Source organism: Cervus canadensis, chromosome 7 (assembly GCF_019320065.1).
Source record: "Cervus canadensis isolate Bull #8, Minnesota chromosome 7, ASM1932006v1, whole genome shotgun sequence".
NCBI classification, from domain to species: Eukaryota; Metazoa; Chordata; class Mammalia; order Artiodactyla; family Cervidae; genus Cervus; species Cervus canadensis.
In genome coordinates this window covers 22399948-22426954 of record NC_057392.1, presented here as the reverse complement: position 1 = coordinate 22426954, position 27007 = coordinate 22399948, and the positions used below count along the sequence as shown (strand labels likewise).

At 48.0% G+C, this 27007-nt stretch overlaps 1 protein-coding gene across 2 annotated transcripts in view; it reads right to left on the bottom strand.

Annotated features, from left to right (window-relative positions):
- Positions 1 to 27007, bottom strand: part of ADARB1 (adenosine deaminase RNA specific B1) — a 114978-nt gene that overhangs the window by 32771 nt on the left and 55200 nt on the right. For both annotated transcript variants that reach the window (XM_043474588.1, XM_043474589.1), the window contains exons 3-4: positions 6564 to 6638; positions 1869 to 2803 (exon numbers count right to left, since the gene is read on the bottom strand). In XM_043474588.1, coding sequence (XP_043330523.1) covers positions 1869 to 2803; positions 6564 to 6591 — 963 coding nt within the window. In that variant the 5' untranslated portion in view covers positions 6592 to 6638. The remainder of the gene's footprint in view (positions 1 to 1868; positions 2804 to 6563; positions 6639 to 27007) is intronic.

Here is a 27007-nt window from a genome sequence, read left to right as displayed (position 1 = left end):
AGGGTCCCCCAAGGGAAGGATGGGGGTGGGTTTTCCCGGGGGAGTGCAGGCTGGCCTGTCAATCTGGGTTCCTCCATACCTTCTCATCACATCAATGAGTATTTTATCCTCAAACTGAATCTTATGATGATAGAAAGGATTAGAAAACAGGGTGAGACTTTCTCCCTGAAATAAACATCTTCATGATAGACTAGAAAGATGTTGGATTTCCATGAAAAGAAGCAAAAAATAACCAAACAGTTCTAGGGTGTTGAGATAACTAAGCATTTCTTTCTCCTTCACTCTTCTCAGAGGCCCCCCTGAAATGTCCCCTCTTCACCCTGAGATGACCCCTCACCTTTTTGTGAGATGACATCACCCTTCACCCTGAAATGTCCCCTCTCCTCACTGTGAGATGATCCATCTTCACCATAGATGACCCCTCCCCTCACCCTGAGATGTCCCCTCCCTCACCCTGAGATGCCCCCTCCCTCACTCTGAGATGTCCCCTCCCTCACCCTGAGATGACCCTCCCTCACCCTGAGATGACCCCTATGACCCCTCCCCTCACCCTGAGATGTCCCCTCCCTCACCCTGAGATGACCCCTCTTCACCCTGAGATGATCCTTCCCTTCACCCTGAGATGCCCCCTCCCTCACCCTGAGATGCCCCCTCCCTCACCCTGATCAGGATGACCCCTCCCTCACCTGAGATGACCCCTCTTCACCCTGAGATGACCCCTCCCTCACCCTGAGATGACCCTTCCCTCACCCTGAGATGACCCCTCCCTCACTCTGAGATGACCCCTCCCTTCACCTAAGATGACCCCTCCCCTCACCCTGAGATGCCCCCTCCCTCACCCTGATCAGGATGACCCCTCCCTCACCTGAGATGACCCCTCTTCACCCTGAGATGCCCCCTCCCTCACCCCGAGATAACCCCTCCTTCACCCTGATCAGGATGACCCCTCCCTCACCCTGAGATGACTCCTCCTTCACCCTGATCAGGATGACCCCTCCCTCACCTGAGATGACCCCTCCCTCACCCCGAGATGACCTGTCCCTCACCCCAAGATGACCCCTCCCTCACCCCGAGATGACCTGTCCCTCACCCTGAGATGACCCCTCCCTCACTCTGAGATGACCCCTCTCCTCACCCTGAATGACCCTCTCCTCACCCTGAGATGACCCCCTCCTCACCCTGAGATGACCCCTCCCTCACCCTGAGATGACCCCTCCCCTCTTCACCTGATTTTCCTGCTCTGTGCCCTGTCCAAGGCCAAACTAAAAGCAGTGCCCACCTGTGGCTGAGCAGGCAGAGCTGTAGGGACCCCATGGGGACTCCAGGTGCAGGGTCCCTGCAGCACTCGTGGAGGCCCCGATGCCCTAACTCTTCTGACATGTGCTCACCACTGTGGAGGCTTGGCCTCTGCCTGGACATGCTCCACAAGGCCCTGGTACCTTGACCCCAACTTGGGTTTCAGCTGCTGACTGGCCGGCCTCACCTCTCCTGCACCTGGGGATCCATGTGAGACGTGGAGGGAGGAGACCGCTGAGCTGTGACAGGCGCAGGGCTCTGGCCCCTCTCCTGCCCTCCCCGCTCCTCTGAGACGGGCTCTGCGGGGTGTGGTCGCCACAGGGTGGGCAACAAGGTGAGCGCACCTCGGCCTGCCCACCGTGGGCAGCACTGACCACAGAGCACCTGTCGGCGTTGGCTTCGGCTGGGCTCCCCGTGACCACACAGCCGGCACAGTGAAGGGAAGGCCACCTGGCAGCCTGGCTTACAGGAGCTCTCTCTCTGCTGGGGACAGGGTGGCGGAGAAACTGACCCAACAACCACACCTTGTCTCAGAGCATTAGCCACACACGGCGCTCAGCGGCTCTCCTCACCTGCGGCAGGTGCAGCTGCAGGCCCTCGCTAGGGATGGGCTGGCGAGACGGGGTTTGATCCAAGTGCAAGTTAAAGATAGTCGCCAGGGCGGACTGCGCGGCCCGGGCCTTGGCCAGCTTTTTGTTCCTCCCAGAGCCTTCAAAAAATTGGCCGTCCACGACCACAGACATGACGAAGTTCTTGGCGTGGCTCTCCCCACTCTCTGAGAGGAAATCGTACTTGAGTCCCGGGCGCAGCTCGTTCAAGATCATCACAGGGTTCTTCCCGCTGGGTGGCGGGAAAGGCGGGGGCCCAGGCAGGGGCGGCTGGGCCAGGCCGGCGGGCACCGGGGACGCGGCCAGGCTGAGATCCCCGCTGGAGCTGAAGGAATCGTCGCCATTGGAGCCCAGGTAGAAGGGCACCTCCGACCTGTCGGGCGTCTCGAAGCCGTTGAAGAGCGCATCAGGGAAGTCGGCCTGGTCAGACGTAAAATCTGCGTTGGTAGACAGGCTGCGGCCCATGGCCAGGTGGGCCTCGGACGCGTTGGGGAACTGGACAAATGAGCGCAGGGCCTTCTCAGCCGCGTGCAGCTTGGCCTTCTTCTTCGTGGGGCCGGAGCCCTCAAACACCTGTCCGTTGACCTCGACAGACATGAGGAAAAGGGGCGCATGTACTGGCCCCGTCTGTGACAGCAGCGTGTACTGCAGACCAGGCTTGATCTCATTCAGCTGCATCAGCGCGTTCTTGGGCAGTGCTGGCCCCGGCGCCCTCCTCCGCTTCTTCAGGCGGAACTTGGCATGGCCGTTGCTGCCTTCATCCAGGGCCCGCTTCCTGCTGGTGCCCCCGCTGCCCCCGTTGGAGAGCAGGGCACCCTCGCCAGGCCCTGGGGCGCTGCCGTCCTTGGGGGGCGCGCCGTCCAGATTGCAGTTTTCCTTAACATCTGTGCTGCTCGAACCTGTGGTGCCCAGAAAGAGTAACTTACAACGCCTTCGTTGCAGGATCTTGTAAATGCAAAATTTATAGATTCCTTTATCTCTCTTTGTAACTGGTTAAGTGATGTGTGCTTATACATCTTATTCCTGGCTGTACTTTTAACCACAGAACTATCCGCCTACACTAAAATGAGCAATTTGATGTTCTGCTAAATAATGGCTAATCCTGTTTCTATTTAGTCTCAACGACTGCTTTTGCATCAAAAGGTGAATCTTTAAATCATCTTTTTCTATGAGAATATTCTGAAGCATCTAAAGGTATCTATTCAAGTTTATCAAAATGTGGAATAAACTAATCCAAGAAGACCTTACATTAATAATCTAACATCAGTATCAACAAAGTGCCTTTTATTCTAGCATTTCCTCCTTTTCAAGGCTGTTTCTTATACCACACCCATATTGGGCTTTCAACTGCAGCCTTTCCAGAAGAGAAAACATGATTTAAAATACACATTCACAAGTCACTTAGTTTTTCTGGTTTAAAATATTCAATTAATATGTGCAGTTGTTTGATTTGGTTCATGGATAAGTCTTAGAAAACTGTTTATGTAAAGTGTTCTGGCCTTTTGGAAATTATTTTGAAGGACACAGCTTCTTCTTCTGGTGCTCAGTTAACATTTTGTCAACATGTTATGGGGACCAATTTGCCTCTGAATCCTTAATACACCCCATGACAGAAAAAAACATATAAGGCCAGACATGAAGACTGACACTGCCAGTGGTGGCCACAGCTTCCTAACTCTCCTGAGGCTGGCAATGTGCTCTTTTTTAGAAAAACAAATATTTGATGAAATTACAAAATAATTTGGTTATACTACCTTTTAAAGGTAGCTTACTTTTACAACTAATAAACATAATTTTAGAACTCTAAAAGTTCATGGCAAAATAAACATGATTTTAATTTCAAAAAAATGGGAATAAAAAAGCACTCACTCTTCCCTTTAAGTGTATCAAGCTTTTTGGAAAAGAGAAAAAGCAGTAACTTCTTGTTTTCCTGGTCAGCTTGCATAGGCCGCTGGCTGCAGGAAGCTCAAGGTTAATGACCACCGGGCTTTACAATACTGTTGATGTGAGAGTATTTAAAGCCCTACTGCTACCTTTTGAGAATCCACAAGTGTTTTCAGCAATGGAATATTGCTCACAATCATAAGTTGGTTTATAGGTGCCCCATTAGGTGGCCCCTGCTCCATCGCTACTGTTTAACGTGAAAGAAGATTCTGACTATGCTAAGGAGGCTGTTTCTATTACTTAACGTGAAAGTAGACTCTGACCACTCTAAGGAGGCTGAGGATGGCCGTAAAGACCTTTACCAGCTGGACCCATGCAAGGCACTTCACTCGGCAGCAGTCTGGGTCCCTGGCTGCCAGTGCCCACAGTTCAGGCTCCCGGGCTCCCGGCGGCCATCCTCACTGAGATGCGAGGATAGTGCTGGTGCAAACACAGCCACAGGGAGACTGACTCTATCTCCGCTGTGGCTGAGATTAGGACACTGCTAAGCGTCCCCTGGTGGCTCAGACAGTAAAGAGTCTGCCTGTGCTGTGGGAGACCAGGGTTTGATACCTGGGTCGGGAAGATTCCCTGGTGAAGGTGCAACCCGCTCCAGTATTCTTGCCTGGAAAATCTCATGGGTGGAGGAGCCTGGCAGGCTACAGTCCATGGGGTTGCAAGGAGCTGCACATGACTGGGCAACTTCGCTTTCACTTTTCAAGCCTTCCTATGACTCACTGTCTCCCAGGTACACCTGACACACACACCACTTCTCCCAGTTGACAAAGCTGACGGAATGAACACTAAATTTTCATTTATAACATCCTCCAGCAAAAGCTCAATAGGTTACTCCTTTCGGTGCTCAAAGGAAACAGAAGGTTAGAGAGGGCAGAGCGAGACAGAGTTTAGATGAACAAGTGAGCGAGAACACGGCACAACGCGTGGCTGCGTACATTCTCATGTTACTGCTAAACAGAATGATCAGCAAAGAAGTCAAGTCACGATAAACATTCTGACACGCATTTAATCAAACGTTCACACTCTCTGAAACCAATGCTTTCCTTTAAAAGTAAAAAGTGTTGATTATAGAAAAATACACTTTCTACAAGAGAGTCCACATAAATTCTACATTCTTATGTGCTTCAGTTCACATGAATTCTACATTCTCATGTGCTTCAGAAGCTCAGAAATACTACTCATGCTCTACTTTCCTAAAAACGCTTCTCCATTAAGGCAAATATAACATTAGAACTGTAAGAAGACATCCCACCCTCACAACTCTTCTTAAATAGATGCTTTCTATTTCCATATCACGCTATTTTATTTCATAAATGTGAATACTAATCATGATAAAAATGTTTCATTGCTTTCAAAATGACAGAAAAATATGGGACTGGCATTTCAGTTTCAGCACTAGAACCAGCAGCTTATCTTTCCAGAAAACGTATTCAGAAGGACTCTTTATCTGGTAACTGACCTCCAGAGCAGTCTGGGGACAGTTACATAACCTACAGCATTGAGAAACTTCCTCCCAAACCCGATAGTCAGCACCGTGGACGACAGCTCACAGTCCTGATGGCAGGGGGAGGGCTGCATGGGCGACAGTGGGTGTGGGGAGTGGGTGGCCCCAAAGCCCCCCAAGAGTGACTGCTGGGGCAGCAGCCTGGAGAAAGTGTGGGCAGCCAGAGGCTTCACCCATGCCATGGGAGGAGGCATTGCCACGTGGCCTGAAACCGTACCTGGTCACGACTTCTCATGCCAGTGTCCCGGGGTGGCCTCTCACATGAGGGCACACAATTGCAGGGTCACCCGGCAGAGACCCAGCAACCCACAGTACCCACTACCCTCGGGGACAGAGGCCTGGATTTTGTGGGCAGACATGACAACCCCAATGCCTCGGCTACAGGCTTTGGGTGAGGCCGCAGGACACTGGGCTGAGGTGTGTTCTCATCCTGAGTGACCGTTCATCCCTTACACCTGTGGACTCTTCCAGGGACACCTCAACACACACAGGTAACAGGGAAGGGCGCACATTACACACACCAGAACTCTCAGGTCTCTGCTGTGACCTCCCTACAGAACACGCCCAGCCTCTGTGGGAACATTTAACCTGATCTAACTGCTCTGCTACCCAGGATCAGCAACAAACAGAACAGAGAAGTGTGTCTACTGACTCTTTACAGGGAACAGCGTCAAGGGTGGGGCCAAGGGCCAGGGCGGGCAGTGAGGAAGGGCTTCAGCCAACTCCAGCCCTGAGGCTCATCAAACAAGACCAAGAGACTTGTGTGAGCCCTTCCCTCAAAGTGCAGGACAGCCCACTGCACCTGAAGATTCTAGGCACCATCACCTACATGGCCAATCTCAAAGGCCAGCTTAGATTTACACAGATGGAAATCAGGGCCAGTGTTACAAGAAGCACACAGGGACACGAAGCATGTGGCTTTATGGCATGTGGGCCTGGAGGCTGGGCCCCTCCTTTCAGCCATGTGCACTGGGGCCCCAGGGTGAAAAGAAGAATGAAAATTCAGACAAACCGCTATAAGGAAAATGCCCACAGCAGACTCCGAGACCTACTGTAGAGAATATATGAAAATTAAACACATGCCACTGTGAACAGGCTGTATCGAAGGAAAACAATCACCCTCCCCAAATCAGTCCCACTGGATAAATTTAAAACACTAAGATTTTAAGAGAAAAATGAGCCACTTGACACTACAGGATAGGCCTGGATCTTACTCATGTTTTCTTCATCTTCTACATCCATGGCAAAATACTTTTGAGGGTTTCTTGACTGGCGGAGGCTGTTTCTGTCTGAAAGACATCAAGAAGACCACAATGAGTGGACAAGGAACGTGAGTTAAGTCTCCTCTGTGGGAAAATGGTGAAACAGGATGGTTAGGTCTGCCCTCTGGACAGCATTCTGACGCTCCCACGTCCTGAGCACATGTCAGGAACCCCAGGGTCCTGGCCAGGACTCTGCAGCTGGGGTGGGGGTGGGGCAGATTTCAGGCCACGTTGCAGAGGCAGCCTGGAATCTGGGGTCAGGACCATGGAGAGCTCCAAGCCAGGGCAGGATGAGGACCTATGCATCACAGACTCCTCATCAAGACAGACCCCAGAAAGAACTCAGGCCGGCTGCCACATGATCTCTGCTCTGGAGAGACTTCAGTAGAGTTTTTGGGTCATAAGATAAAGCTGTGGAGCAAGAACAAACACGCCTCAGCATTCACCCCACCAGTCCCGTCTCATCTTGAGCAGCATCGCATGGATGACATTAAAAAGCAGGTAATTCCTCAAATCTGATCTAATTTCTTAACCGTGTATAACTTATTATTTTGTTGGCAGGAGAAACCACAGGAAATCCTCAAAGAACAATTATTCCAATTATATAATTTTTAACAAATTCAAGAGTTTCCTCTTCCTAAATATTTTGGCTGTACTTTGCAGGATTATACTAACATATTTGCTGCTGTTTGGTTGCTAAGTCATGTCCGACTCTTTGCGGACCCAATGGACTGCAGCACACCAGGCTTCTCTGTCCTCCACTATCTCCTGAAGTTTGCTCAAATTCACGTCTATTGAGTCGGTGGTGCCATCCAACCATCTCATCCTCTGCCACCCACTTCTCCTCTTGCCCTCAATCTTTTCCAGCATCAGGGTCTTTTCCAATGAGTTGGCTCTTCCCATCAGGTGGCCAAAGTATTGGAACTTTAGCATTAGCCCTTTCAATGAGTATTCAGGGTTGATTTCCTTTAGGATTCACTGGTTTGATCTCCTTGCTGTCCAAGGGACTCTCAAGAGTCTTCTCCAGCACCACAATTTGAAAGCATCAATTCTTCAGCACTCAGCCTTCTTTACGGTCCAACTCTCACATGGTACATAACTGCTGGAAAAAGCATAGCTTTGACTATGGTGGCAAACTGCTATCTCTGGTTTTTAATATGCTGTCTACGTGTGACATAGCTTTTCTTCCAAGGAGCAAGTATCTTCATTTCATGGCTACAGTCACTGTCCACAGTAATCTTGGAGCCCAAGAAAATAAAATCTGTCACTGTTTCCACTTTTTCCCTTTCTATTTCCCATGAAGTGATGGGATCGGATGCCATGATCTTTGTTTTCTGAATGTTGCATTTCAAAACAGCTTTTTCACTCTTCCCTTTCACCCTCATCAAGAGGCTCCTTAGCTCCTCTTCACATTCTGCCATTAGAGTGGTATCATCTGCATATCTGAGGGTGCTGATATTTCTCCTGACAGTCTTGATTCCAGCTTGTGCTTCATCCAGTCCAGCATTTTGCATGATGTACTCTGCATAAAAGTTAAAAAAGCAGGATGACAATATATAGCCTTGACGTATTTCTTTCCCAATTTTGAACCAGTTAGTTGTTCCACGTCCGGTTATAACTATTGCTTCTTGTCCTGTATACAGGTTTCTCAGGAGACAGGTAAGCTGTTCTGGTATCCCATCTCTTGAAGAATTTTCCACAGTTTCTTGTGATCCACACAGTCAAAGGCTTTAGCAATGAAGCAGAAGCAGATGTTTTTCTGGAATTTCCCTGCTTTCTCTATGATCCAACTGATGTTGGCAATTAGATCCCTGGTTCCTCTGCCTTTTCTAAACCCATAATAAAGAATCCCATCAAATTGCCATTGAGGGAAAAAAAAAAGAGATTTGCATATTTTGTAGTAACATGTTGCTTTGTATACAAATTAAATTATAAATCAGTAAAAGGCAAATTTATTGCTTTTAAGAAAATGGTGATTACTGTTTATTATAGCCAGGACATGGAAGCAACCTAGATGCCCATCAGCAGATGAATGGATAAGGAAGCTGTGGTACATATACACCATGGAATATTACTCAGCCGTTAAAAAGAATTCATTTGAACCAGTTCTAATGAGATGGATGAAACTGGAGCCCATTATACAGAGTGAAGTAAGCCAGAAAGATAAAGAGCATTACAGCATACTAACACATATATATGGAATTTAGAAAGATGGTAATGATAACCCTATATGCAAAACAGAAAAAGAGACACAGAAGTACAGAACAGACTTTTGAACTCTGTGGGAGAAGGTGAGGGTGGGATGTTTCGAAAGAACAGCATGTATATTATCTATGGTGAAACAGATCACCAGCCCAGGTGGGATGCATGAGACAAGTGCTCGGGCCTGGTGCACTGAGAAGACCCAGAGGAATCGGGTGGAGAGGGAGGTGGGAGGGGGGATCGGGATGGGGAATACATGACTGACTCATGTCAATGTATGACAAAACCCACTGCAATGTTGTGAAGTAATTAGCCTCCAACTAATAAAAATAAATGAAAAAAAAAAAAGAAAATGGTGACTAAAATGAGCTAAATCATGATTATTTCTTATATCTCTCTCTCCTACAACACATATATAAAATAGTTTCCATGACAATCATTTGTTAATAACATTAACCCTTACTGTGTATCTGGCAAATACACAGTTAAATGAGTTAAAAGTTAAATGGGTTTCTGTTTTTTGGCTATGCCATGCAGCATGTGGGATCATAGTTCCCCAAGCAGGGATCGAACCCGGGCCCCTGCAGTGGAAGCAGAGTGTTAACCACTGGGTCGCCAGAAGCCCCTATGAGTTTCTATTTAGACTCCTTTATTCAAGAAAGTGTTTCAGATAGTTTTTAAAGTATTAATATTTTATATTCATGAATTACTTCAACATATGTTTTCTGAAAATTTACTATATGAAAAGCACAGTACTGGATACTATAAGAACCTAAAATGAATCAGACAGACTCTGCAACTGAAAAACTTAAAATAAAAATATTGTCTGGATAGCTGACTATATTAAGGCATTACTTTCGATCATTTTAGGTGTGGAAATAGTGTTTTTATCTTTTGGTAATATATAACGAAATGCTTACAGATGAAGTGGAACCTGGGATTTATTATAAAGATGATCCAGTGCAGTGGGAGAAAGTAGACACGGATGAAACTGAGGAGCTGGCAATGCTGGTGCTGCCCGGGATGTGGGGTTCAGGCTGCAGTTCTGTACTGGTGTGTGTTTTAACCTTCCCACTACGGAGACTTACTAAAAGTAATTCCCTTGAGATCTAGAATGGACATGAGTGCTGACCGCCCCTCACCCCGGGTGAGGTATGGGTGCTCTGGGGAGGCTCATGCGGTGGCTGCGCTGAGCCTGGAGGGGAGGGGCGTTTGGGAAGCACAGAGGGTGAGTGAGAAAGGACTTACAAAGCGCTGCTGAGAGACTCGGAGGACCAGTCCTGGAAGCAACCACACAAGCTGTCCAAGCACCCTGCTCTCTCTGGCTGAGAGCTGGTTTCAAAGCGGGCAGAGGGGCTCATGTGGAGGGAGGTCAGAGGGCACGTCCATCCCCTCCCCTTCAGCCCGACTGAAAACCCCAGACAGCACAGCACAGCACAGCGAGAAGGCTCGGCAAGGGTAGGGGAGAAGACGGCAGAGCAGCTGGGAGCCAAGGAGGATGGTGTGGCTCTGAGTCCCGTAGTCTTCTGTTTGCATCACCACCCCAGACTTGGAGCTGAAGACACCAGCAACCTGGAAGCACCAGTGAGCAGACCAAAACTCCCAACAAAACTGTCTCTCTGGCCAAGGGGCCAGGAGAGGCCCTCCCAGCGGGACAGGAGGCTGACAGACTGAACTGCCCCATTCAAGCCAGACCCCAGCCTCCCACCCAGCAGGAACATGGGGTGGGGGAGCCTTGAGTCCCAACCTCTCTGGGCTGTGATGACCCCTCCCACCCCGCCTGCGATGCAGTCAGGGAGAAGAAGTGGGAGCCTGGACCACCCCCACCCCGTGGCACCCAGGTGCTTGCCCCCTCCTCGCTGGGGTGGTGCAGGAGGCCCCACCCAGCAGTGCCAGTGGAGGCCGGGGAGCCTGGACGCGCGCTCCCACTGGCAGCAATGAGGCGGGTCTCCCCTCCCTTACAGAGGCCATGAGAGAAAGCAGCTGAAACAGAGGGTCAAGCAGGATTCGTATCCAGTAACATAATACGTCCAGGTTGCACTCAAAGTCACTCACCAGACTGAGAACCTCAAACTGAATGAACGAAGGCAACAGATGCCTACCCCAGGACATCAGCATTAACTGAGAAGGGCTTTCAAGCAGCAATCAAAACAGAAGTGGGAGGAACTAGTAACCAATCTCAACACAGCCTACACAGCCCACGTCACCAAGACAGACAGGCAGACCACAAAGAACAGAACAGGGGACTCGGAGACCAGCCTGCACAGCATACTCATTCACTGTTGACAAAGGCAGACGAGCCACACAGTGAGGGGAAGATGGCCTTGTCCACAGACAGCGCTGGCTCAACCAGCCATCTCAGCTCACACCCCACACAGGTCCTCAGAATGAACCACAGGCTTAATACAAAGCAAAAAACTAGAAAATGTTCACAAGAATCATACCGCAAACTCAGCACTGGGCGAAGTTTGAAGACTAGCCATCAAATCCATAGAAGAAGAAAAGGATAAACTGGAACCCATCAAAATTTAAGGCTTTTGCTCTGTTAACAACCCTGTTAAGAAGATGAAAAGACCAGCTATGGACTGTGAGCAGATAAGTGAAAACCACGCATGCAACAAATAGAACATAACTCTCAAGAACAGAACACACACTCACATGAGAAAGAGACATTTCACCAAAGAGTGCAGACAGACAGAAACACACGGGAAATGATGTCCATTGTCATCAGCCACAAGGGAAAGGGCCTGAGAATCACAAGCACCCACCACACACCTACGAGAATGGCTGAAGCAGAGGACCCGTGATCCAAAGGCCAGCGAGGACAAGGGGAACTGGATCACCACACAGCCACTTGGGAACTGGCCTGGTGGGTTCTTAAAACTAAACACATGTCGCTATCCCAGAGAAATGAAGACTTACATTCCCATAAAAAAAAAAACAACAACAGCGTGGGAGAATGTTTACAGCAACTTTATTCCTAACAGCCCCAACCCAGAGACAACCCAGATGCCCTTCTGCAGGTGCCCGGCTGGACACACTGTGGACTGTCCACACCTGGAGCACCACAGACAATAAAAAGCAACCAACCGTCAACAAGCAACAACCAGGGTGAGTCTCCAGAAGACTCAGCTGAGTAGAAAAGCCAACCCAAGGGTCACATACATTACACCTATTTACACACTGGGAGCCTCGGGCAAGGCAGGCTTGAACTGTGTGGGTCACTCAGACACAGATTTCTCTCACTAAACGCACACTGTCCACTGCACACCCCAAGGCTGACTGAAGCCAAGGACAGGGATACAGAAGGCCGACGACCCATTACATGGGTTTTTGACGGCAGCTCTGGTCGACACCCAACCCTGCGCAGTTCAAGGGTCAACTTTCAAGGGTTCCTAAAATGAGAGAATCACAGAAATAGGGAGCAGAGCAGTGGCTGTGGGGGTCGGGGAGGATGTGGGCGTGGCTACAAGGCACAAGGGGGTCGGGGTCCTGGTGACATCAGACGCTCTGGACCTCTTCCCAGGGTCTGCCTCCCAGTGAGACCACACACCGTGTAAAGGGAACACAATTCCCCTGTATTCACAGCTGCACGTGAATGTAGATTCTCTCAAAATAAAAATGCCAATTTAAAAGTAGGCAGAAGGTATGTTCATATTCATATGTAACTAATCAGTCACTGGAGTGCTGAGAGGCTGGCTTCCCTGGGGTCTGGGACGAGGGGAACACACGCCGCCAGTGTCCATGACGGGCAGCCTGAGCCACAGGAGGAGTCCTGTGTCCCCAGAGCTCACTCGGTCTACAGGACGTGCCTTGTTTTCCTGCTCTTTCATACTCAAGTCCTATAAAAGGACAGGGAAAATGTCTCACAGTAGAAAATAGCCAGGCTGCGCACCGTGCCGGTGAGTACGCGTGTAACAGAATGGAAGCCAGAGACCTCTTGCAGGGTAGAGGCCGGGACTTCCAGCTTGCGCAAATGCCAGCTTTCATACCAAAGGTTATAAAACAAAGCAAAATGGCAAATACAAGCACTTCAGAGCATTTTACATAACCATTTTTCTTTCATTCTGAAAAGCACCTTACATAGCCTGGACCACAAACACCTAAGGATGAAAACCCCATCAAAAACCCCATACGGACAAAATTCCAGGAACTGCCAGTTAAAGAAAAGCTCTGTTTGATAGCAACATTCGAATAATTTCTTCATTTTGCAGGATTCCCCCAGAGCATTAAGAAGTAGGCAGTGAGGTATGGAAAGACTATTAAACTTGGCATCAAAAGACCTGGGATTTCAGTTTAACTTGATTCTAGTTATAATTTCAACTTTCCTTTTTTAAAGCAGAACTAGACACACTGACGCTGAAGTTTATGTGGAGAAATAATCAGATTTGAATAATTAGGAAAACTCTGAACTGAGGAGCAACGAGGTGGGGCTGGTCCTCCCGGACTGGAAAGGATGTGGCCCCAGAATGTGCTCATGGCTCATGGACGCAGAGCAGAGAGACAGACTCAGGACAGAAGGGCTTCCCCACCACTGACCAACGCACTTTATAACAAGTGGGGCCGGACCTGGGGTGACCCCTGGAGGAAGAGGAGGCTGGGCCCTGGGTCAGTGTCGGTTCCCTGTGGGTTTGCGTCTAACTTCCCATAACTCCACCCAATGGCAAAGCTTTACTTTCTAAGTGGCTGGTGTGTAGATGGTCATCTGTTGTGTGATTCCTTACACACTTGTAGGTGTTTCTGATGTAAGACAAAATAAATATGTAAACTATAGCATTTCTCTCCACATCTTATCTCTCACTGTGGAAACACCAACATGCACACATGCCTCCCCTCTCTTGGTGAAAAGAAGGTTTTCTGGAATAAAGCACGATGAACAGGACTTATTCACATTCAAGATGCATCAGAACATGAATTCTCTGTTGCGCTGGTAAAAAAAAAAGCTATCTTGAGGAATTCACTAAAAATTTAAAAAATGTTAAGAGAGACAGTAAACTTGACAAAACTTACTAGTAATTATTACTCGTTTTAATCTACCTTATGCTCTGAAAAGAATGGTTTTGAAAAAGTTTTACATATTCTTAATGACTGTTATGGGTTTCAGTTAGGAGCCATACACTACAACATTTTAAAGAGAGAATTGTTAAAATGAAGATTCTTCATGTTAATTCTTTTTACTATAAATCAATCAACTTGCTAAGGGGCTTCCCTGGTGGCTCAAATGGTAAAGAATCTGCCTGCAATGCGGGAGACCTGGGTTCAATCCCTGGGTTGGGAAGATCCCCTAGAAGAGGGCATGGCAACCCACTCCAGTATTCTTGCCTGGAGAATCCCATGGACAGAGGAGCCTGGCAGGCTACAGTCCATAAGGTCGCAAAGAGTAGGACACGACTAAGCACAGCACAGACTAATTTTGCAGCTATGGGAAAAAATTGAATGCTGATTTTTTATTTAGCAAATGTGACTGAAGTACAAATTCTTTAATTTAAAAAATAATTTCAAATTCAACAACTTAATCATGCATGTTTAGAGAATGCATTCATGACTTGCATTTTGCTTCCAATATTTTGTTTTCTAAACAAAGTAGTATCACTAAAATATTCAAAACAATCAACTTATAAAAGTTTACAATGAAATATTTTCCTTTCTAGGAAACCACCCAAACAATAGATGTTCAGTTCAGTTTCCCTTTAGAGATTCAGTACACACGGAACATGGTAAGGCAGACTGTGTACAACAAATAAGGTTCAAGCACTAGGTTCAGAAAATGTAGTTTTCCTAGTGAAATGCAACACAGAATAATTAAAATATGCACAGCAACCGACAGGAAGACTCTTGGAAGCACTTATATCAAGCTTGCAGAAAACTGCTTTCCTACATACGAGCAATGAACTAGAATTTGACATAAAAAACAATATTGTTTACATTAGGATCACTCCCCAATGAAATAAATTTAACAAAATATGTAAAAGATCTATATGAGGAAAAGTACAAAACTCTGATGAACAAAACCAAAGAACTAAATAAGCAGAGATATAATCCATATACATGGATAGAAAGACTCAACAATGTTGGTGTTGGCTCTTCCCAACTTCACCTATGGATTCAACAAAATCCCAATAAAATCCCAGGAAGGTATTCTGTGGAAATCAACTGACTTGTTCCCATGTTCATATGGAGAGGCGAACACCTGGAGCAGCCAACATAATGTGAAGGAGAAGAAGAGAGGGGCCCTATCTGACCTCAAGACTTATTGTGTATATGGCTATGGGAATCAAGACAGATCCTCACAAAGATGGTGGAATAGAGGGACATGCGCTCATCTCCTCCTGCAAGAGCACCAAAATCACAACTAGCTGTTGAACCGCCATCAACAGAAGGACACTGGAACCCACCAAAAAAAGATACTACATCCAAAGACAAAGAAGCAGTGTACAACCACAGTAAAATCAAACCCCATACCCGTCCGGTGGGTGACCCACAAGCTACAGAATAATACCAAAGAAGTTCCCCTGCTGTTGTGAAGGTTCTGAGCCCCACATCAGGCTTCCCAGCCTGGGGATCCAACAAAGGGACTGGGAATGCCAAGGGAATCGGGCTGAATGAACTTTTGGGCCAACCCAATACAGTCCACAGACCTAACCCCCCACGTTTGTTTTAGAATTTCAACTATCAGACGAGGCTCCCCACTGGAGGAGCTCCTCCCCAGGGAGCCTGGTCCCCACTCATGCTGGGAAGCCCATCAGTACAAGTGCAGTAACATGCACCCACACATGTGTCACAGTCTATTCTGGGAGCCCTGGGCCCTCTGTCCACAACTGCTGCTCATCAGAGGTCAGCAACTTCCCCTCCCTGTATCCTCTCCTGGCAGACATGGTATCTCCTACTCTTGCCAGAGACTGGCTCAGATCCTTCCTTCCTGAGGCAGACATGGAACTCCTCCTTCTTCACTCACCAAAGGGCACTTCGGGTGGCCTGCTGCAGAGCAGTCTCCAGGCCTACCAACCTACCACCCATGCCTGCAGACACAGGCCCCAATCTTGGTGCTGGCACATGAGGGTGCAAATAGCTACTTGTTGCATGAAAGGATGCCTGGGTGGGTGGGTGGGTGGATAAGTGGATGGACTGGATGAATGAGTGAATGGGCGGGTGAACAAATGGACGGATGGATGGGTGGGTGGGTGGGTGGGTGGATGAGTGGATGGACTGGATGAATGAGTGAATGCGCGGGTGAACGAATGGACGGATGGATGGGTGGGTGGGTGGTAGGATGAGTGGGTGGACTAGATCAATAAGTGGGTGAACAAATGGATGGATGGATGGATGGGTGGATGGATAAATGTTCTCCCTCCCTATGCCTCCGGCTGGCACAGTGCTCCGCCCCTCACAAGGAGGTGTTCTCTTAGCAAGGTGGAAGCAGGGAAGGAGCCTGAAGCCTCAGGTACTGTTTGTATCTTCTCCATCTACCAGGGAAAGTCGGCCCAGTCTCTGGTGCCCTGTCCTCTGGCAGTACTCAGAGGAGGCTCACCGCTGTGGGTCTGGGCTTCCATTTCTACAACAAGCCCCATGCCTATCCACTTCTCCATTCTGGAAAGATGGGGGCGCCCAGATGGCCTGAGCACAGAAGAGCGACCATCACAGAGTATACAGATAAGGGTGCTATAACACTCAGGACCCAGTGTGGAAGTATGGACCCACTAGGGAAGCCCATAATCCCCAAACACAGGAGCCTATTCACATGGGGTTCCTCCCCTCCCCAACCCATTCTCAGCTTCTCAGCCAGAGGCCAGGAGTGGAGGAGGCCACAGTGGAGCTGGCAGCATTGCTCGGGGTCTGGGGAGGCTGGGGTGTGAACCCGTGTGTGACCTGGGCTCCAGCCCACCTTGGGCCTTGGGCACAGTGCCCACCAGAGCAGCAGCATCTGCCTCACGGGTCCTGGTTGGCGGTTGGTAATTAAACTGCACATCACTGTCTTCTAACTGCCATTCATTTCCTGATGACTGAGTTAATCCACCAGAGTCTCATCCACAGCCACAGCCAACACCTGCCTTGCGGAGGAGGTGACCACAGGGATAATTCAGGATTGGTGAAAAACCACTGAGACCCCAACACTACTGAGAGCAAGTCGCCTGCTGCTATGCTGTACTGACAACCAATGACATTCGAAAAGCCACATGTCACACCAGGCTTTACACGTGACTGGGAGCACCTTAAAATTACACAATACTAAAGACTACATTCCAAATCCTGTAAAACGCTGCCAGTTTGGTATAAACGGGATGGCCAGTCCTAATAACACTCATAAATTTGAAAGGCATTTTTATTAGTAGCAAACATAGGGTGTGTGGAAAACAGGAGCAGGCATTCACGTGTGCCCCACTCATCAGCGGTGTCCACGATGAGTGTGCACACACAGTGTCCACCATGAGCATGCATGTACAGCGGCCACCATGAGCGTGCACACATAGCGATGTGCAGAGAGCACAGCTACGTCTCATTACACTCAACCTCCCAAGATGCTGGTCTGAAAAATGCAAACAGCTTTCCTACTGCAGAAAAAGATTCCAGCACATGTGAAGACATTCAGAATTTGTGTACGGTGGGGCTCACCCAAACCACTTGAGTTACAGCAAGCTCCAAATGATGACACAATTGTTCTTACACTTCTCAAAACTTTCCCCAATTTAAATGTCTAGTGACGAAGGACCATGGGAAGAAAGGCGGCAAGTCTAAATTTAGGGTCTTTGGATGAGAATTCTTGCAGTTTTGGCTCCTGCCTTTGTCTCAATTCCCTGCTGCTTGTCTTCCTGCCATCTTGCTCTCCCACGCCTGACTGATACTGTCACCCAGGTGTGGGAGCAGCAGGGACACGCTGAGAGGCAGCACCCACGTGCCCTCGGGTCCCAGACAAGCATGTGGGCACAGCACTCCTGGAGGTCTCGCACTGTGAGCCAGCCCCGCTGCTCCCACTGGTGTGATTCTCTGTGTCAGTCAGCAAGACGCTCACATCAAAAGGCTGCCAGTATCAAGATGGGTTTCCTCCTCCTCCTCTCGGGAAGTGCACTAAAAACTGAGGCTCATTCTATTTCCTGGAGAGGTGACTGTCTCCCGCTGCAGAAGACCCCAAAGATGCGGTGCTCCTGAAAGACCCTTTCCAGCCCTGTCAGCTGCTGGGTAACGAGGTGGCACCCAGAAAACACCCGGCTTTTCCCTCAGGAGGGGCATCTTTGCACTGATCACATTTTCTATTAGTTCACGCATGTTACATGGAGACAGCAAACTCTCAACATCTCTTACGGCAGCAATTTGCTCCAAAGGCAGGAGTGTGTGATTTTTATAGTCAAGGGCAACTTCTGAATCTGGTGTTAAGAAAAAGATAATGATTTTAACATTTTAACACATTAAGTTGAATTATAGACTGAAATCATCTGAAGTGGTGAATGGAACGCTCTCCGTGTTTTTAAAAGGCAAACACATAACAGTGGTAAACAGCATGAAGAGCAGTTTTAAGGCTGGAAAAGTCAGTAAGGAAGCGTGTCAGCAGAAGGGAAATTACAGAGTACCCGTCTCTAGAGGGAGAATCCCCCAGGACTCCAAGCTGCACACTTCTGAGATTCCATAAACATCTTTCTAAACAATACTTTAAACCTGGAAGCCAACGGGATCTCTAGACATGTTTCTAGACATGTTTTTTTAAATCTGCCTTTGTAAGCTGGCCCCTCACTGACAATTCTGTGAAGTGCCAACAGAGAAAAAGAGAAGGGCTTTAAATGGAGAGTTGGGATCACCAGCATCAATAAGATGAATTCACAGCACAAGTCGGAACACATTCCCACGGCACATTTGCATCCAGGATCTGCATTTCAGAATAAAAGAGGACAACTCACCTTTCCTCTCGGAGCGTCTCCTGCGCCTCCTCTTACACCGGCGGCCCCTGATGCTGAGGACAGTCCCCATTGCCTGGGTCCCCGTGATGAGCAAGCCAGCCCAGGGCAGCTCGGCCCTAGTCTGGCCCCGCGGCCACTGGGGTGGACGCTCAGCCAACCCTCTGAGCTGCACAGCTGCGACGGCCGCCCAGGGACACGTGGGAGGGCGGCTCCTCCCCTGCCCCAGGCTCACTCATCAGAGGCAGACGGATGGCCACCAGCCGGAGGGTGACCCGGGACCCTCAGCCCTGAAACACAGGCAGGGACATGACCCTGAAGGGGGAGGAGAGATATGCTCTCCCCGGCAAACAGAATCTGACCTGAAAAAGCCCAGCATCTTCAAAACACACAGAGCCCTCCAGTAATGAAGTGGAACTGCCAGGAGACCAGTTCATAAAACACACTGCACAAAGTAACGCGGCCAGGCAGAACCACACAGGGGGCCAGGACCCCGTTTCCTGGGGACAACGCCACCAACCTCCATGTGGGCAGCCAGGCCAGGCAGAGCCACTCACCCCTTCCCAGGCAGCCAGGCGCACAGGCACGCTCGTGTGCGCATACACAGAGTCACATACTCGTGTGCACACACACAGAGGCACATCTCGGGGCACGGGACCCCCGCACTCGGGCTGGCCCACGCCCTTGGCCCCCCTCATCCAGACAGGCTGTGTAGACACTCTCCCACATCTAGGGGGCCCTGTCCTCCGAACAAAAGGCAGTTGCAGCTGGGAGGACATGAATGGCAGAGTCCTTCAGCCAAAGAGAAGTCAATCAATGTGTCAAACTCTTCTTTTCAACATGACTGACTGTGTCTTACAAGAAAAAAAAAAGTTCCTTTCCTGGTAATGCCAGCATCCCTTTTACGATTTAGTATTCCAAAGGTGCACATGAATTAACACCAGATTCACCAACCGCACGCAGAGCTGAGCCATGTCTTGTCACGTCAAGCAGCTTCTATTACCTTAGACCTATGGGTGTGCCCATCCAAATGTGCCCCACAGAACAGGTTGCCCTGCACAGCCCCCTCCCCAAGGCTCCAGGCAGTGGGCACCAGGGGAACAGAATCCACCCCTGGCCTGGGGTGGGGGTGGGGCGGGGGGACCAGAGTGCAAACCCGAGCGGTGGGCCAGCTTGGTGGGCAGAGCCCAGGGACTGTCCCCAGCCTCAGGTACAGCCGTTCACACCGCTGATGGAGGCGGTCATGCTAACTCTGCTTTCCTGGACTCTGTCCAGTATTTTCCCATGTGGCATCCAAACTCCACACAGCACGTTACTTTAACTGTATTTTCTTTCTGTTGATGCTCTGGCATGGGGAGAGGCCTTGCTGACCCCAAGAGAGACTGCCCCTCCCCAATGAACCAATTCTCAGAGACAGCAGAGGGCTCAACCAGGAGCAGTGCAAACCCCAGTGCCCACCACCATCCAACCTCTCCCCAGAACCCTCTGCCTCACCCCAAAGGCTCTCAGGCAGGGACCAGGCCACCAGAAGTCACTGTTCCAGCCCAGAGCCTGTCAACATGACCCAAACTGGTTGGTCCTGCATGGCTGACTCTGCCCTGCCTTTCTGTTCCCATGTTGTTATTCAGTTGCTAACACAACAAAGTTGTGTCCGACTCTGCAACCCCATGGACTGCAGCATGCCAGGCTTCCCTGTCCTTCACTATTTTCCAGAGTTTGCTCAGATTCATGTCCACTGAGTCAGTGATGCCATCTAAGCATCTTGTCCTCTGCCACCCTCTTTTCCTTTTGTCTTCGATCTTTCCCAGCATCAGGGTCTTTTCCAATGAGTTGGTTCTTCGCATCAGGTGGCCAAAGTATTGAAGCTTCAGCCTCAGCATCAGTCCTTCCAATGAATATTCAGGGTTGATTTCCTTTAGGATTGACAGCTTTGATCTCCTTGCTGTCCAAAGGACTCTCAAGAGTCTTCTCCAACACCACAGTTCAAAAGCATCAATTCTTTGGTGCTCAGCCTTCTTTATGATCCAACTCTCACATCTGTACATGACTACTGGAAAAACCATAATTTTGACTATATGGAACTTGTAGGCAAAGTGATGTCACTGTTTTTTAATATGCTGTCTAGGATTGTCATAGTTTTTCTTCCAACAAGCAAGTGTCTTTTAATTTCATGCTGCAGTCACTGTTCACAGCGATTTGGGAGCCCAAGAAAAGAAAATCTGTCTATTATAAACAGTGCTGCAATGAACACTGGGGTGCACGTGTCTCTTTCAGATCTGGTTTCCTCAGTGTGTATGCCCAGAAGTGGGATTGCTGGGTCATATGGCAGTTCTATCTCCAGTTTTTTAAGAAATCTCCACACTGTTTTCCATAGCGGCTGTAGTAGTTTGCATTCCCACCAACAGTTTATAATAGCCAGGACATGGAAGCAACCTAGATGCCCATCAGCAGATGAATGGATAAGGAAGCTGTGGTACATATACACCACGGAATATTACTCAGCCGTTAAAAAGAATTCATTTGAACCAGTTCTAATGAGATGGATGAAACTGGAGCCCATTATGCAGAGTGAAGTAAGCCAGAAAGATAAAGAACATTACAGCATACTAACACATATATATGGAATTTAGAAAGATGGTAACGACAACCCTATATGCAAAACAGAAAAAGAGACACAGAAGTACAGAACAGACTTTTGAACTCTGCGGGAGAAGGTGAGGGTGGGATGTTTCGAGAGAACAGCATGTATATTATCTATGGTGAAACAGATCACCAGCCCAGGTGGGATGCATGAGACAAGTGCTCGGGCCTGGTGCACTGAGAAGACCCAGAGGAATCGGGTGGAGAGGGAGGTGGGAGGGGGGATCGGGATGGGGAATACGTGTAAATCTATGGCTGATTCATATCAATGTATGACAAAACCCACTGAAAAAATAAATAAATAAATTTAAAAAAAAAGAAAAAAGAAAATCTGTCACTGTATCCACTTTTCCCCCATCTATTAGGCGTGAAGTGCTGGGACCGGATGTCATGATCTTAGTTTTTTGAATGTTGAGTTTTAAGCTCTTTCACCCTCATCAAGAAGTTATTTAGTTCTTCTTCTCTTTCTGCTATTAGAGTAGTATCATTTGCATATCTGAGGTTGTTATTTCTCCTGGCAATCTTGATTCCAGCTTGTGATTTCATCCAGCATGGTATTTCACATGATGTACTCTTGTGGCTCAGCTGGTAAAGAATCTGCCTGCAATGTGGGAGACCTGGGTTCCATCCCTGGGTTGGGAAGATCCCCTGGAGAAGGAATGGCTACCCACTCCAGTATTCTGGCCTGGAGAACTCCATGGACTGTATAGTCCATGGGGTTGCAAAGAGTTGGACACAACTGAGCAACTTTCACTCACTCCGCACAGAAGTTAAATAATCAGGGTGACAATATACAGCCTTGACGTACATACTCTTTTCCCAATTTGGAACCAGTCTTCTGTTCCATGTCTGGTTCTAACTGCTGCTTTTTGACCTGCACACAAATTTCTCAGGAGACAAGTAAGGTGGTCTGGTATTACATCTCTTTAAGAATTTTCCACAGTTTGTTGTGTTCCACACAGTCAAAGGCTTTAGCATAGTCAATGAAAGAGAAGTAGATGTTTTTTGGAATTCTCTTGCTTTTTCTAAGATCCAACACATGTTGGCAATTAGATCTTGGTTCTTCTGCCTTTTCTAAATCCAGTTTGTATATCTAGAAGTTCTTGGTTCACATACTACTGAAGTGTAACTTGAAGGATTTTGAGCATTACCTTGCTAGCATGTGAAATGAGTGCAGTTGTGCAGTAGTTTGAACATTCTTTGGCATTCCCTTTCTTTGAGATTGGAATGAAAACTGACCTTTTCCAGTCCTGTGGCTCTATTGCTGAATTTTCCAAATTTGCTGGCATATTGAGTGCAGCACTTTCACAGCATCATCTTTTAGGATTTGAAATAGTTCAGCTGGAATTCCATCACCTCCACTAGCTTTGTTTGTAGTGATGCCTCCTAAGGCCCACTTGACTCAGCACTCCAGGATGTCTGGCTTGAGGTCCGTGATCACACCATTATGGTTATCTGGGTCATTAAGACAGTTTTTGTATAGCTCTTCTGTGTATTCTGGCCACTTCTTCTTAACATCTTCTGCTTCTGTTAGCTGTCCCCACGGGAACTCCCCAAAGGCCTTCTCGCTGCCTTATCCCTCCAGACCCCAGTGGGTGCTACCATGCTCTGCAGGGCATGTGTGCAGCCAGGCCTCTCCAGGGCACCCACTGCTCACGATGATCCCGTGGGTGCAGGAGGACACAGTTTGGTTCTCAAGACACCTGGTGTGATGACACTGAGTCCACTTAGGTTCCTTTCAACTAAAGGGCAGGTAACAGTCTATGAGACACAAGGGCAAGCTAGCTTCCTACAAGCATGTGCACAAGCCCACTTCACATCCACTCTACATTCATATCAAGAGGCCGGCAAAGTGGCAGTTACATGCATACAGCCTTCACTTCATAAACTGATAGCGTGCTTTTTCTCATCAAACGACATGACCCAATGCACAATGAATCTTCATCAAGTAATAAATGCCATATTCTCAAGAGTAAGCGTGAGGCAGAATCCACCAGAACGACAAGGCGAGTGGGGCCCTGACCACGCTGAGCCTGTGGCTGTGGTCAGGCGGGGCCCTCAAGGAGTATCATGCTTCTGTGTCTTAATTTATGTCACAGCCACTCCACACGGAGTCCCCAGAGGTGAAGTAATGACCTCACTCTGCATCTATCATAGTCTTCTTTCTTCCCACTTCCTTTTTTCACCTTTAGGATTATTTAAGAGAAGCGTAAAAATAGAATTCCCACGTTCATGAGAATCAAGAGATTCACAGAAGAATGGCAATGATTTGCTGTTTCAGATAGGGATTCCAGAACCATTAAATTGACAATGTATAATCTAAAAAAATACTTCAAAGCTCTTTTCCTAATTTAAAAATACATCAATTTTGGACTTCAGCTGTCACATCTTTGCAAGTTAATAACTACTGAATTCCAAGAGAAAGTCATAAATAGCCAGACACCATTTAGCATCTGACATTGCTGGTACCTAATTAACTTTATTTTTATCTAGGTCCTAGAGTAAAGACACCAAAATTTAATGTTCCTAGACTATTAATCTAGAATAAGACTCTTGAAAACTATTTTTCTACTCTTACAAGAAGGAAAAAAAAGTTTATTCTATTAGAGTTCTAAACCCTCTAAATGAGCCAGTTATTCATTAGTTACTCATATATAATCAAGACATGGGAAATTGTAACAGTACTTGATTTAATATTAATATTATGGCACCTGAGAAATATCTCTTAATAAGAAAAGCAACACTTACTCACCCCCTTGTCCCGCTGTCCCCTGGGGAGGAGTGGGCTTGGGGCAGGGCTGAGGAGGCAGGCAGGGCTGGAGACCAGTGCCCACAGCCCCAGCGGCTCCGAGCCAGCCCGCCAGTGGACGAGGTGAGACACAGCCAGACTCCACACAGTGGAGTGGAGCAGCACAGCGGGCAGGCCGGCCTGATGGCTCGGGTCTGCGGCAAAAGAGAAAGGATGCCTGGCTTTCAGCCTGAGAGCCCAGAAGGATGGAGCTGCTGAGCTCAGAGGCCTGTAGGGGGTGGGGTGGGTCACTGGGAGTTCACTCTGATGTGCCAAGCTGGAGATGAGGTAGTCGCCCAGAAGATGCGGGGGGACCCGGGGTCTGAGTACAGAGAGCAAGAGAAAGGTCTGGGCTGGAGACTCAGGTTTGGGACTCACCAAGAGTGAGGAGGTGAGAGTCTTGAGTGTGGATGGGACACTCGCTGCTGTTGGGTGGTGAGGAGAGGGAGCAGCCATGAGGTGGTGTGCATAGGACAGGTTTATCCAATGACCACCACCTGTCGGTCACTACCCGTGCTTTAGCTCACTTAAACATCACCAAATCTCAGTAAAGAAGACTCTGCATGATCGCACGAGGGGCAGCCTGGACACAACCACCATCTGTTTCATGACCAGAAGGGATGCCAGTCAAGCCTCTGTGAGGGGAGTTGTGCAGTGCACAACCTGTACAAATGTCCAGCCATGATTACAGCACAGAGGCCTCCCTGCTGAAGCCCTGCTCTACCTCCTACTAGCCTGGGGGCCACAGGAACTTCTCACCCTCCTGGCTCCCAGGTGACAGTGCAGGTTCCCTCCAGGCTTGCTGGGGAGACCAAGTGAGGACAGAGCGCAGGGGAGGGCAGGGGCCCCTCAGCTTTAACTGCTCTTGTATTAGCAGCACCGCTTTATAGAGGAACCTGCCAGTGAGAGAGGCTAAGTGACCTGTCCACAATCACAACTGGGCAGGCAGCAGGACCCTGTTCAGAACCCAGGACATGCCTAGTTCAGACCCAGCGCTTCAACCTCTGCAACACAGCCAACAGAGCAAAAGAATGGCCACTCAAGTTTACTTTTTTAGTATATTAAGATTCTACAGTATTGTCAAAATGACATGCACATATTTCTTTAATATTGCACATTTCTACTTTCTATGACAGAACAGTTTCAAGCAGACTAAGGTGAGTGTGGTTGTCAGTCTACTTGCAACATTGCTCCACTCAGGTAAGATCATGGATTCAAGTGAGCTTTTACCACTTTCTTTTAAAGTGACTTTACCAAGGAACTTTGGATTAAAATGAAAATCTACACAGCGCAAATAAGTAAAACAGGTGTTGAATTTGAAAAAAAAATCAGGGAGACACTTGAATTGAAATTAGGCCCTGAAATTAATTCCAATACCCAATCGCGGTGGACAGTGACTGCAGCCATGATATTAAAAGATGCTTGCTTCTTGGAAGAAAAGCTATGACAAACAGGCAGCATATTAAAAAACGGAGACATCACTTGACCAACAAGGTCCTTATAGTCAAGGCTATGGTTTTTCCAGTAGTCATGTATGAACGTGAGAGTTTGACTATAACAAAGGCTGAGCACTGAAGAATTAATGCTTTCGAACTGTAGTGCTAGAGAAAACCCTTGAGAGTCTCTTGCACTGCAAGATCAAACCAGTCAATCCTAAAGGAAATCAATCCTGAATATTAATTGGAAGGCCTGATGCTGAAGCTGAAGCTCCAATACTTTGGCTACCTGATGGGAAGAGTCGACTCTTTGGAAAAGACCCTGATGCTGACAAAGATTGAGGGCAGGAAAAGGGGGTGATACATGAGATGGTTGGATGGCATCACTGACTCAGTGGACATGAGTTTGAGCAAGACAGTGCTCAAGAGCCAGAAGACAGTGGAGGACAGGAGCCTGGCGTGCTGCCATTCATGGGGTTGCAAAGAGTTGGACACAACTGAGCAACTGAATAAAGTCACCTATAGCAAGGAAGTAGCCACAGATGGTGGTAGGCAGATGGCTCAAGCGTTCCATGGATGACGGAGGTGATCCACAAGTGGTCATGGTGGCCCGTGGATGAGTGCCAGCAGCAGAGGCCATCTCAAACCCAAGAGGCCTGGGCTGTGCAGGGAGGGCTCGGACACCTAGCTAAAGATGAAAGGAAAGTTTGAAATAAACACTGCCATCAAGTCTCAACATAAATTTGAAGTTAAACTGAGTTTACAATTGATAGTCATGATTGGTAGGTATTTTTTTCTCTATTGTATATTCTTTAAAATTTATTTATTAATTGAAGGATAATTGCATTACAGAATTTTGTTGTTTTCCGTCAAACATCAACATGAATCAGTCACAGGTATACATATATGTATGTCTTCCTTTAAACATTATTTTTTGAAGCATCCTTTAAAATGCTTTAGCTATTTATATTTTATATATAATTTAATAACAAATTAGAACATAAACTTTTTGAAATATAAAGTAAATCTGGCTGGTTCTTCAAAGAAGACAGAGTGACTTTGCTCAATCTAGAGTAGAAAACCTCTAGCCTAGTTGATCTATTTATAAATGATTCCAGGGTTGTCGTTTTTTAACTGGGTATGTGTAGATGAAAGAGCTGATGTGAACATATGTAGGTACAAAGAAGGTTCAGTTCAGTTCAGTCGTTCAGCCGTGTCTGACTCTTTGTGACCCGTGGACTGCAGCATGCCAGGCTTCCCTGTCCATCACCAACTCCCAGAGCTTGCTCATACTCATGTCCATTGAGTTGGTGATGCCATCCAACCACCTCATCCTCTGTTGTCCCCTTCTCCTCCTGCCTTCAATCTTGCCCAGCAGCAGGGTCTTTTCCGATGAGACAGTTCTTCGCATTAAGTGGCCAAAGTATTGGAGCTTCAGCTTCACCA